Raw genomic sequence first — 13,545 nt, forward strand, 5'->3', positions numbered from 1 at the left:
ACATCTGCAAATCTGTGTTTTACCTTTTTGTTGTTGTGGTGTGATGGCATCAGTGGATGAAAAATGCTATGTTAATGCATGCTTTATAAAGTTCATTGCTGAGTTGGTGTATTTTACATTGGAAATATTGTTAGACTACTAAGGGGTCCTTGCGCGCTGTTTAGCATCAGGCACATTGTTGAACAGCTGAGGTGAGTCCTTGTGCCAGTATTTACGGAAGGAGTCACAGTAGTTACAACGGTGCGATAATCTCCTTCCTAAAACCACTGTGGTTCGTAGCACTGTATTTTTTATTTTTTTGCTGCCACTAGCAACGCTGTCTTTCTTTGGGCCCATGTCAAAGAAAACTGTCGTGGAAAAATCTAAATGCACTCGCAAATGTACGGAGCACCTCCGGGAGTATTCACGCTCTGACTGGAACTGAGCAACGCTTCGTCTCGACTACCGCGACGTGAGCATTCGGTATTGCTCGCTTCACTCGGCTACCCGTACCTTCGGCTTTGCTTGCTTTGGTGGGTGTTCAAACTCCGAGAATGAGGTTAAACTCCGAGACATTTTTTTACTCCGATTTTTTGGTCAAAGTCCGATTTGTACGAGTTCCGAAACGTTCGAACTTCGAGGTTCCACTGTATATGTTTGCGGAAATGGCCATGTCACCCCTAAATGCAAGATGAATCACAAAAACATTTTTTTGTGGCAGATACAATAAAATACATGGTTCTGTTGGATTAAGTTTCCTTAAAAGCATACATTTACACACCTTTATCAGCATTGCAGATGAAGTAAACGTTCAGATATTAAGAAGTATTCAATTTATGGTGGCCATTTTGGAAAATGGCTGCCATATGGGACAATGGTCAAGTCTGCGACGGCCCTATAGCTGAATGTTTTCTATAGGGCTTGTTCTATGTTTACACCAAATTTCATGGTTTTATCATCAAATGAAATTTTTTTCCACAAATCTGCCGAAGTAGTTTGCAATCACATGTAACAGTGGATCACGGCTTTCTCTTCTGTTTGTTGCATCTCTAACCACACTCCCCTCCCCCACATTTGCACCTCTCCCTACTTTCTATCTGCCTCCCCCTCCTGCTATCTGGCTTTCTGAGGAGAATCATGACAACAAAATGGCAATTAAAAATGTGCCTTTTACGATGGGAAAAGAGGATTGTCAACATCGCCAAGAAGTTAGCGAAAGAAACGGCAAGAGAAAAGCAAGGAAGACAAGTTGAAGATGTGGATGTGGTCATGACCATAATGAAACAAAAATATCGCTCATGAGTTAGTTAAAAAAGAACACAGTATATGCGTAAAGAAGCGTAAAGAAAAAATATGTTTTGTGTCTGTGTGTCTGCACTCAGCAGCTGTTAAGGGTTTCATACGTCACTGTTACATGGAGGCTATTGCGTAATTTCCCTATCACACACAGCGCAGGATCAAAATAATCCCCTTTGCGTACTTAAACACACTGACCGTGTAGCCATACACACACACACACGCCATTCCTCGTGCTTTTGTAGGGGTGAAAAGATACAGTATAGACAGTGATAGCAGTGTCTTTGTTGTGTCTTGATAATGTCAGGCATTTGACCTTAGCCTTGACAAGTAGGTCACTTCTAGGAATCCTAGATTGCATTATGTGGGCTGCAACCGTTGTGTCGGCTAGCCATTCGCAGCCCTCGCTCTCCATCCATCGTCTTGTGCTTTTTTCATTTGGTCTCTCTCAGTTAAGACTCAAATTATTTTCAGTTTCAGATTCACATCATTCTAGAAGTTATTTGGTAGAGTTTATTGCACCGTGGCTTGGAGCAAACCTGCTCATTGGCACTTTAGTCATTCAACTCTTGACTTTCTCCTGTTAAGTTGCGGTGATACAGTAAATGAGTTGGAGACACTTGCCTGCGCTCTTTCAGTTACTCACTGATTTTTTTGCGCTAATGCTCAATTATCGAACCATCAGCAGCAGCTTTTGTCTCGCGCATATTACATCATATAAACATGCTCTCAGTTAGGAGCTAGTTTTTTTCTGCTAAATTTTGACGCCTGTTAACTTTTGTTTTTAGGATTGTGAACACCAGTACAAGGCACACTTCTGTAGCTCAATATTCTTAAATAATATCACAGGGTTCAGTCTCTACATTTGTGTTGGGGTGAGGTGTATGGGACTCACTCCCTAGCCACCTTCCAGTTTGAGTCAAATAATGATTCAGAGGTCTGATTTGATCAATTTACCAATTGTTTATTAACTTTACCTATTTCTGTGTTTTTTTTACTTACTTTGTGACTATGTGCCTTATGTGTGGGTGGCCCATGCCCAATGGGTGGGAAAAAAGTTCAAAAGGTTGCGCTCCCTGCCTTTGCCCGTGTTTCTTTTCATCATAGGAGTAAGTATACGAAAGAAGAATCCGAATGAACGACGTTTATAGGTGTCGCAAAAAGTCGACTTTTAGCTTCAGACGAGTTAGTTCGTGTTTCGTATTGACACTCAGACAGCCCGAATGTGGCCCTCTTCAGAAGATTCCAGAAGGATTGGGAGCTTATCAACAAGACCAGTTCCTCTGCGGCAGAAGACGACATGTTCCCCGGTCCCCTCGCCGAGATATGCACGGAGGTCAGGAGCTTCTTCCTGGAAGCCGTCAACCAGCACCAAGTCAGGGAGGACTACCGTGAGTTGCTGGAGCTCTCCCTCGCCGTCCTGAGTGGTGCGTCACACGCCCCTCCCTTCCGCCATCCCAGTGCTATGCATAGGCCATCTACAGCATCCTGATGGTCCTCTTCCAGAACCATTTCCGTCTGACAGTCCGCGAAAAGAAGGGTCCCATCCGTGTTACGGTCTTCGTGTCGGTCTTTTACGTCAGCTTCTGGCACGGGTCACCGTTACCCGAGCGCACTTGGCTTCCTGCAGCTCATCGACGTGTACCCTAATAAAGGAATCCAAGATGCCACAAACAAGGCTTTTCGACAGCACCTTAAAGTAAAGTTAAAGAACCACTGATTGATTGTCACACCCACCTAAGTGGGGCGAAATTCGTTCTCCGTATTTGACCCATGCCCCGAGGGAGCAGTGAGCAGCAATAGCATGGGCTGCGCTCGGGCATCATTTGGTGATCTAACCCCCCAATGAGACCTGTCACGATAAGAAATTTTGCTTGGCGATAAATTATTGCAATAGACGATAATATTGCGGTGTTCATATAATTTTTTAACTAATATAATGATAATGGTATAATGAATAAGTCCAAAGAATTCCCACACATGAGCAGTTGTGTTCGGCTTTGATACCAGCTCCATTTGTTTATTATTTTTCTTGTTACAAAACCTTGTTTCTAAAACTCAAAAACACATGTGTCTTCTTCATGCGTTTATTGAAAAACATGCGTACCCGTGGCGTGGGATGCAACATCTTTTCGGGGATAACTAACTACTTTAGCACAGCACCACCACCAAGAGTGAGTGTCAACTTTGTCAAGATGATTCACTCCTTGAGTCAGCCGTGACAGGAAAGTTAACTTAATACCCACCCAGTGTCTTTGGTAAAGCCCGTATCTCACTGGGCAGCACAAGATTGCAAGGGTGTGTGCACGTAGCGAGTGTTGCTTTTTCGGCAGGCTTCGAAGCACATGCAATGAATAAGAACAACACCGATAGCTGTGGTGCACTGCTAGCAATAATGCTACATGGCTATTAGCAGTGCGACTGCCGCGGCTCACAAATGAGAAGACCCGATGGGACACATGCAAACCAACATGTTTACACTTTATGGGCCCCCCTTGGAGACCATGTTCGGGTTTGTGTGTGCGTGAATAGAAAGAAGGAAAAAAAAACCTGACTGACAGAGTGAAGCAACGGACCAGCGCGAATTTTGATGACATATGTAAACAAACACCCACGTACATGGCTGAGAATTCTCGCGTCCAGCAAAGTTATCGAGCTAATTTTTTTATTATCGCAACAGCCCCACTCCAATTCCAACCCTTATAGCTGAGTGTCAAGTAGGGCGGCAACGGGTCCCATTTTTATAGTCTTTGGTATGACCAGGCCAGAGACTGAACCCACAACCTACCAGTCTCAGGGCGGACACGCTACCACTAGACCACTGAGCTGTGGTTCCTCTCGGACCAGCTCGTAACTGTTGCCCTCTTTGACGACTGGGTGTCGGACACCAAGGCCTGCGTGGTCGCAAACCTCAAACAACCCCCTGCTGCCGCGAAGTCGCTCAAGCGGTTGGTGGACAGCACCTTGGACCACCATGCCCCCCACAAGTCATTCGTCAGCTGCCGTTTGATGAGACTCTTTGATCTCCTTTCGCAAAACGGCCAGGAAGAGGCGCGGGCGACCTTCTGCGGACGGAACCAAGCCTATGGCCAGCGAACCGGACTTACGTTGCCTTCAAGGAGTGCGGCGTCTCACCCAAAATGAGGAAATGCATATTGCCTGCTGCTCCTAGTTTCCAAACACCACAAGGAGTTTCCTATTCCTCAAGCGTTGACTTTGAGTTGACATTCCAGCCTCCAAGCTCTGTTTTCTGTTCATCTGTGCCCTTCAGCCAGAGGCAGAGACTTGGGTAGAGGATGCTGGCCTTTTAGATGGTATTGGATACCATAACTGAGGACTGTGCCCACCACCTGGAGAGTTGGGGAGAGAATGATGGTGCCTGATGGTGTTAAATGCTGTGATGACCTGACTGAGGATGGTGGCCGTCAGCCGGCTCAATTCAATTTTTGGTTCATTCTCACTGTGTTTTGTTTTAATATCTGTGTTCAGTTTTGTGTGTTAGACCGCGATTGGGTGAGAAATATAACTTTCGTTTTCATTTTGTGCCCAGTTTCCCAGTTTTGTTCGAGCCAGATGCAAATTTTCCCTGGTCTTTGACTTTTTTTGCGGCACCTTTAAATATTCTCCAAATTGGCTGTTTTTGTGTGTGTGGATACTCACAATGGCCAAAGGAACAGCGGCAAGAGGAGGGAGCGCAGCTTTTTCCCCCAAAACAATTTTGGGACATTCTAATGGGCAAATTAAAATGGTATTTGTTACCATCTCTGTTTCTATGATGAAAAGAGACATCCATTTTTTTTTAACAAGAATTATAGACGCGCTTTTACAACATATTTCTTGCCATTACAAATTTGGCTCGTTTTTGGGGTAGATCCGGGTCATGCTGTATGCTAGCCCTCATCTCGTCCCCCCATACTGCTGAACCAATAGCGAGTCCGGCTTTTGTTAAATTGGCACCCTGAGGACTGAATGCATTTGAAGCACCATCGATTTCCATGCACATGTAGTATTCACAATAAAATTGCATTTGATCATACTTCGTTTTTGTTTTTGTTTTTTGCACATGACCTTTAGAAAATGTATTACGGTACCAGTAACTAACAGTAAATTTGTTCACTATAATAATAAAACTTTTCATTTCTAGATTCTAGATTTGCTTGGTTGCTCTGTTAGATTTGGATCAGTAAAAGAAGGTGTATACTTTCATGTTTTACTAGATCTTTACATACCCTTAATTATCCCCAAGATGGCTTAACGACCCAGTCTGTTAAACCAGTGTGAAAGTCCCGGTCCCTGATATCCATCCAAATATGTGCAGTGTGTGGCCATGTTATCTTGTTCTGCACACACCTGCAACCGCCAGTATTTTAATGGAGCTGAACAGCTATTGTTGCATGGCAGCAGTGAGCAATGGCCGGTTCACTGTACTGCCAATTGCACTCTAATACAGTCATCTGCACGTGCTCATCCAAACAGCCCAAAAATTATACACTTTGGAGTTGGACCGTTTTTCTGAGATTCCAACAGCAAGTTTTGATTAAATATTTTTTGTGACTGACCTTAAACGACGACAGAGAGAAAAAAACATGTATATGTGTGTGTGTGTGTGTGTGTGTGTGTGTGTGTGTGTATATATATATATATTAGGGGTGTGAATTGCCTAGTACCTTTCGATTCGTATCACAATTCATAGGTCACGATTCGATTTGATACCGATTAGTCCCGATACAAATCTATAAGTTGATTACTGTGATTTTTTTTAAACTCAAATTTAGAACATACTAATCTGTAAACTTGTACATGTACACTGTAAGATTTGTACAAAAATGTATTTATTTATCTGAAACTTTAAGCTTATAACTGTGAGCCACTTTATTTAACAATCTGTTGCAATTTTTTTTATGTTTGAACAGCATTAAAAATGGAATATTAAGGCTTAATGTTCCATTAATATAACATTTTTTCCATGCTTAACGTGTAAACCCTAAGTAAGACGTTTGTTGAACAGTCCCATTAAAAAAAATTATGTTTAAACATCATATCATATCGAATCGATTCGAGAATTGCGCGCTGTAATTTCGCGATATATTGCCGAATCGATTTTTTTCAACACCCCTAATATATATATATATACACACACACACACACACACACACACACACACACACACACACACACATTCAACCGTCTATTCGGGTGGCAGGTGAACTAGAACCTATCCTATCCAAGTTGGGTGATAGGTGGGTTACACCTTGAACTGCTTGCCAGTCAACTACAGGGCACATATAAACAACCAGCCATTCACACCTACAAAAAATTCTTAGTCTGAAATTCACATAAAAAACATTTTCTTCCATGCAAGCATGGAGAGAACATACAAACGCCACTGCATAAAATTAAACAAAACATTTTTATTTGTTTATTCTTCATCCATTCATTACTACAGATGGAAATGAGCTTTGTGCTAAATCTGGTGCAAGCAGCTTGTCATGTCTTTTCATAATGATTGTGTGTTCACATTGTGCATAAACTTAATTCAGCTTACTCTATTTCATTTATTCTCACCTTAGCAGACAAATGCTTTAAACATTTTTATTGCGCAGCTTCTCTAAATTTGTCTTCATGAGCATCACATTTGACAGCTATTTCCAGCTGACAGGGAAACACCAAAGATGTTTGGGGATCAATGATGTAAGGCAATACCCGAGGGATAGCACAATGTACTTAAGAACAGGAGATTTGCTCCGTGAACGTTTGCACATGACATGTAAAAAAAAAAACATCAGCCAGTGCAGAGAGGCAATAAAAGTGCTGTCTTTACAATCTTTGATTTGCTTTCCCGGGTTACCTAGGCCTTGTGATCATGTGAATGAGTTATAATAATAAGCTGCAGAGCGGAGGGAATGCTGGGTAATAAACTGCAGCTGGGAGAGCAGTCACAAATATTTGATTTACGATTGCAGGTTGTTTTGTAGGTGTCACCCCTCAGACATCTTCATCATCTGCTTCCTTTTCAATCCTCTGGAAACACGTGTGAATGTTTTCATTTGTATGTATGGTCTTACTTTGTCTTTATGAATTGAATGTGATTTTCAGCTTGTGACATTAAAAGTCTTGGATTCGTCCTCATTTAGTACTGGTGGGTATACAGCTCAAATGGACATAAGTTTGGTCCTATTGGGCCCTGCTGGACAGATTGCTTGCGTTTTTACAATAAATCTATGTTTTTTAACTGTCTGCTTTCTTTTATGTGGGATTTAAAAAAATAATTAAAAAAATCCCTCAGCAGGACCAACAAAATTGGATTAAATGAATGGAATTCAAAAGGATTTCTGAATTATTTGGAAGTTGACATGTGACTGGCTCTTTTATATTAATTTAACAATATTTGTTTTCAACCTGAAAACCATACACAGCAGGAGGAGAGGAAAAGCTCAACCATCAGACAGAAAAAATATGCAAAATTCTCTTTTGTCCTCATATAACCACAAAATGACTTCCTTTTTTTTTTAATAATATTTTTTTTTCCTTTTTCTTTTGTCTTTATTTGTTATCTGAATGTTTTGTGTAATGCTACAAACGCACGTAGATGATCAATTCTCGCTTTGTGTACTTGTCTCTACCTGTCAGAGAGGGACTATACCAGTCTATGTGAGAAGCAGCCCATTGGTCGGCTTCTATTTCGTCAGTACTGTGACACCAGGCCGGAACTGAAGCGCTGCATCGAATTCATGGACACCGTGGTAAGGACAAAATATTTTTTCTGTCATTTTTTTCACACGGTCTTTTTTTTAATATCTATCCCTGTTTGTTTGTTGGCTTCAACATTCCTGTGTTCCCTGTGGGATCAAAGAGGGGTGCCCCCTGTTCTTTCCCTGATCTTGGCAATAATATTGGGTGTTGGTTGGGGGGGTCAACGAAGGAGGTAATTAGTGACAGAGACAGGCTGTCAGAGAGCAGACCCTGATCCTCTTCCTCCATGCACTCACTCATCCGTGAGTGAGGTCAGGCCCACGTCAGCCTGGGGAGCAGGCAGACACAGGCCCAAGACTGTCAAGTCTCCGCCCCCGGAGGTATGCGGCAAATAAAAACAGGAGCAAATCATGCTTATTTAAAAAGAACACACATTAGTCATTTTTACGTTTGGCGCACATGCGCTCCATGAAGACATTTTGTTATGATTAGCGTGAATAAGGACTTGGTGTCATTTGCATGATGTTTAGCTGTTCGACTGAGCTTGTTTTTGAACAAAACTTACAGATCGAAACATTCTACAGTGGGCCCCAGCATGAAACCAGCGGCATGTCGCGCATTCGTCGGGGCCTTAAGTGGCAATTTATTTGACATGATCCCGCCTCTCAATTCCATCACTATCCTGCCGCAATTATGGAAACCATCAATACTTTACAAAAACACATAATATTGGACAGTACTGCTGATTTTGAAGGCCCTGGGTAGATTAGATAACATGGGAGCTCAAAAAGCGAAATTTGCTTGGACAAAAATCTTCCTCATACACTTGCTGGAATTAGTGCAGCCAAGGACAACACTATGAAATGAGCAAAATGGACTGTTGAGAATGAAGAAATATGATTTTATACTTTCATTACAAATGATGATAATCTAACCTGTAAATGTTGTACAGGTCAGGGGTAGGTGTTGTCAAAAGTTACTTGTTTGTGACTTTTGTAAGTTACAAAATTTACACACCGTATCAGTATACAATACTAGTTTGTCATGGTATCGATAAGAAGTGCGCATACCCGCAGCGTCCGCCGTGTGCACTCTGCAAACAGCGCAGCTTGCTCAGCAGTCAGGAGAGCATGCAATGTGACCTGCCGTTCTGTTGTTTCATTTTAATAAAAATACTTTTTATGCCTTTATAAAGTATTTCTCTTTTCTTTTTTCTTTTCTTTCTTTTTTTTAAATCCCTGCGAAAATGGTAGAGTATCGAGTATTGATATCACGCTTGAAATTTTAGTATCGTGACAACACTAAGTGGTTCTGATAGAGTTTAGGCCCCCCTCAAAAAGACCTTGCTGACCCTGACCACAGCATTAAGCCAAATAATTTTTTTCTCTTTGAATGTGCAAAATAGGATGTCATCTTGCCAGGTATGTAGAATCATTAATATTGGTATAACCTCTTAGCAAACTTTCTGGTAGATTAGAAATGCTTTTCCTGGTCACGGAACACATTTATTTGCTTGGCCTCCAGTTTCTACACAAAATATGTGTAGACATAATTTGAGCCCTAAAATGCAGTTTTTAAATGGTGGTTTTATTTTTTAGGGAAAAACAAAAATATTTGAAGCTAGCTGGTCCTCCCCCCACCGTTAACACATGAATAGGCTGTGGCTTATCACGTTTTTCAGGATATCCGAGTTTATTTTCACCGACCACATCAAGTCTGATTACCCACAGACCTTTTCAGCCAAGAAAACACTTCGTAAATCGAACCTGTTTGACAAAGTGAGTTGACCGAAACTTCTCCAATAGCTGCAACAAAATACCACGATCAACAACAAATGACAAATAAGTTTATTGACATCAATCAGTCTGGAAAGGAGCCTTAAAGTTAATGTGTGTGAGTGAGTGAGTTCGGTGGGTGAGTTCGATGGGTGGGTGGGTTGTTGGGATGGAGGGAAGTAATATGTCTCGTTAGATCTGGCCCATATGTGACATAGCATTTCAGACAAAGAATATCCTATCACTAGTAGGATATGGTGATGGTAGTGTGATGGTCTGGGTCTGCTTTGCTTATAAGGGCCCTAATTAAGGGCCTTAATTTTCCTCTTTACCGGAAAATCCTGAAGGTGCGTGTTCAGGCATTATTTTGTGACATCAAACTGAAGCGCACTCATATTCTGCTGCACAACAACGATCCAAAACACACAAGCTCGTCATCTTCTGAATGGCTTAAAGAACAAAATTGAAGTGGCCTAGTCAAAGTCAGGACTTGAATCCCGTGGCATGATTTAAAAAAAGAAAAGAAAAAAAAAGCAGCTCATGCTATAAAAATAAACCCTCCAGTGTTGCTGATTTAAAGCACTTTCTTTCTTCCCAATAATTTTGCAAGTAAATTACTGATCAGTATTCAATATAAAATAGTAATTACAGTGGGTCACTGAAAGTCATGGTTGTCAGACTTAAACCATGTTTGACTTTCCATCGCAGTTCTCTGACTTGTGTCGTGTTCATTTTGATTTAAAGGGGAAGTCAACGCTCAAACTTTCTTCCTCAATGTGTTTTATGCAGCCCCTCTAGTCTAAAGATGGCATTCTGGGAAATTTTGTGTTGGCGGAATATGAGTTAAGCAGCGAAATACACCCGTCTTTCTCCAGCTCAGGCAAGTGGCCATTTTACCACATGCTGTTTACTGAAAATGACATCACAGTTGCGCTGGGCTCAGGTAACAACCAATCATGGCGCAGCTTCAGAAAACAGTTGAGCCATGATTGGTCATTACCTGTACCCTTAGGCACTTGTCAACAGCAAGTGGCAAAATGGCCGCCCCTTGGCATTAAGGTGGATTTTGTTGTTTAACTTATATTCCACAAACACAATATTGATCAGAATGCTGTGTTTACATTTTTAAGGGCAAATAGAACATATTGTGTGTGGTAAAGAAAGTTTTTGGGTTGACGAAGTTACTTTAAAAACATCTTCAATAAAATTGTGCCTTTTAGGCTCAGCTTCATTTTCTTGTGCATTTATAATGTCAACACTACAGTATTGACGTGGATGACGCAGGACTCACCATTACTCATGTACATCCTGTGTCGGAAAAAGAATTAAAAGCCGTGCCAGTTGACCTCCACTTGTATAACCACAGTGGCCGGTCCCGCCGATATGTGCCCACTCAGTGTGGCTTCTCTTTCATTTCCTATGAACCTCTCATCCTCCCTCTTTCCCCTTTCTGTCTCTCCTCTGTCCTCCGGCCTTTAATGTATTCCTTTGCCCTATCTGTAGAGATATTCAAGATGTCAGCGTTAGCGGGGATTCTTGTGATGAGCGTGCTAATGCTTGTGTTCTCTTGGCAGGCCATGTATCAGCTAGCGCCTGATGAGAAGCGGAGGGACTGCGGATTGAATGTTTTAGACACTTACTTCAATAATGGGGTAATATATGTTTATAGCAACCATGCTGCATGGATGACAGATTGCAGGTGTATACCTGGCCCCTGTGTTTTGCCCTTTATCACCGTCCATTCTTTCTGTTACCCCTTCAAGTCGGCAGCCCATCTGCCAGGCATACCCCAAGATGTGGTCGCCGGGTGCCGGGAGAGACTTGAACAGAGTCCTTGTAAGGAGCTCTTCAATGACTGCACCAAGTAAGTCTCATCTTCTCCACACGTTGGATGACTTTTTTTTTGAAGGCTCTAACCGAACGTCCTCTTTTAGAATGGATCTGCTCTTGAAATGAAAGGAATGTTTGTCAGAGGCTTTATTTATGACGAGTCTGGGCCGTCACAGCTTAGTGGCACCAGCATAACCGCTCTCGTTCACTGTTTGTGTTTGCACACTGTGTTGTGTGCATCCTGTCACGAGTGACGATGAGGCAGCTGGCACCTGCTGTGCAGTTTTACACATAGACACCCACAAAGGCTTGCAGACCAAAAGTGATTGAAAAGGGGGGAAAAAGTTCATTGGGCAAAGAGATCATCCGGATGGCTGGCATGAAAACAACTGCAGCCTCAGTGTTCATATACATGCACCCTCACACACACTCACACACACACACACACTTGCAGGTGTTTCAGCTGCTGGCGTTGCAAGTCAGGAGGAGCAAACAGACCAGGGATTATATGACTGAACTTGCTTCTCATCACATGGCTTGTATTTGGAATTAACCACCCTTTTTTTTTCACTTACTAAAATTTCCTCCCATTTGTATACCATGACGACTCCAGTACTCGGGGACTTTTTTAATGATTATGTTTATACTGGTAAATTGTATTTTAGCATGCACATTCTCATTTTGCCATCATCCATAATCAGTGAAATGTTTTTTTTAATTACACTTTTGAAATCAATCAATTATTGTGTAGGGAGTATTACTCTGCTATTTCCATCCATTCTTGATGCTATTTCACTGTATTGTCAAATTTACCAGAAAATTGAGGTTGAACATTTCCTTGCTTTAGAAGGAAGCAATGTGTCTCTTCAATCTTCCAGAATTACAGCTAAATTCAGCTATGTATGACATTAGTTTAAACTAGCCATAAAAGAGCCCATAGTAACATTTCTGATGTTGGTAATGTCCTCCCAGTTCTGTTGATTACATGACTAATGTCATCATTTGTCTATAATCCTGCACAATATGCACATCTCCATCAAATTTTATAACCTGAAAAATAAAAAATCCGCATCAACTTAAAACTGTATAAAATAAACATATACTCTTAAAAACAATCAGACCTAAAAAAACTGTTTAAAATATTTTCCCCAGGCATCCGCAAATTGCAAAAAAAAAAATCTGTTCTCAATTGCCTTACCGGCATTAATAAAGGTTGAATTAATCAATTGAAAGTGACTGGCAAAACAGCACTGCGTGGAAACATGAACAACACATGTACTTGTTAGTGTTAGCAAAATTCTACTAGTGCGCCACAATTTCTATTTATAGTCCCTTGTGGAACTAGGAATTTAATATGTAATTCTTTCTCAGTTCATCTCCGCTTTTTTTTTCCTGAGGGAAAGCCCAAAGGAAAGCATGGTGCTGCACGTGGAAACATGACATTTTCACAGCCGGTTGCAGACCAGAAAATATTGGTTCACTCATGGGTTTTCCTGCATTGCTGTGGTATTTTGTCATACCAAGTTCAAACGGGTATGCTTGCCCATATCGCCCATATTAACATGTCTGCAGTTTTTTTTTTTTGTGCCTCTCTTCTTTTCCTCTTGCTTGGCCTTCCCTAAACAATAGCCATATTGTAGCTATGTTTATTTCTGCTCCCAGCAGTGTCTGTCGGGCTGGGCACACAGCCAGCTCCTGCTGGACTCCTCCCTCACTAAGTGTCTGTGGACATTTTTAACCACTAAGACAAAGTCACGTCTATTGACCTGATAACTAAGCTTGGACAATACAAGTTTAATTTGCAGGGAGACAGTTGCAACCGGTATGCCCCACATTTGCTGTTTGTGTAATGAACACAATGCATTATATATTTGGGGTTACGAGGCAGATCACCACTCAATGTATCAAACAATAGCTTCCAATTACCAATATCAATCTTTGCTCGGTTAAGAGACAAAAGTTTTAATGCGTG

General features: G+C 41.6%; 1 protein-coding gene across 2 annotated transcripts in view; it reads left to right on the top strand.

Moving 5' to 3' along the window:
- grk4 (G protein-coupled receptor kinase 4) overlaps positions 1-13,545 on the top strand; it is a 53,886-nt gene that overhangs the window by 23,770 nt on the left and 16,571 nt on the right. For both annotated transcript variants that reach the window (XM_077570567.1, XM_077570566.1), the window contains exons 3-5: positions 7,906-8,018; positions 11,318-11,395; positions 11,507-11,607. In XM_077570567.1, the coding sequence (XP_077426693.1) occupies positions 7,906-8,018; positions 11,318-11,395; positions 11,507-11,607 (292 nt within the window). The remainder of the gene's footprint in view (positions 1-7,905; positions 8,019-11,317; positions 11,396-11,506; positions 11,608-13,545) is intronic.

This window comes from Vanacampus margaritifer, chromosome 7 (assembly GCF_051991255.1).
Source record: "Vanacampus margaritifer isolate UIUO_Vmar chromosome 7, RoL_Vmar_1.0, whole genome shotgun sequence".
Lineage (NCBI taxonomy): Eukaryota > Metazoa > Chordata > Actinopteri > Syngnathiformes > Syngnathidae > Vanacampus > Vanacampus margaritifer.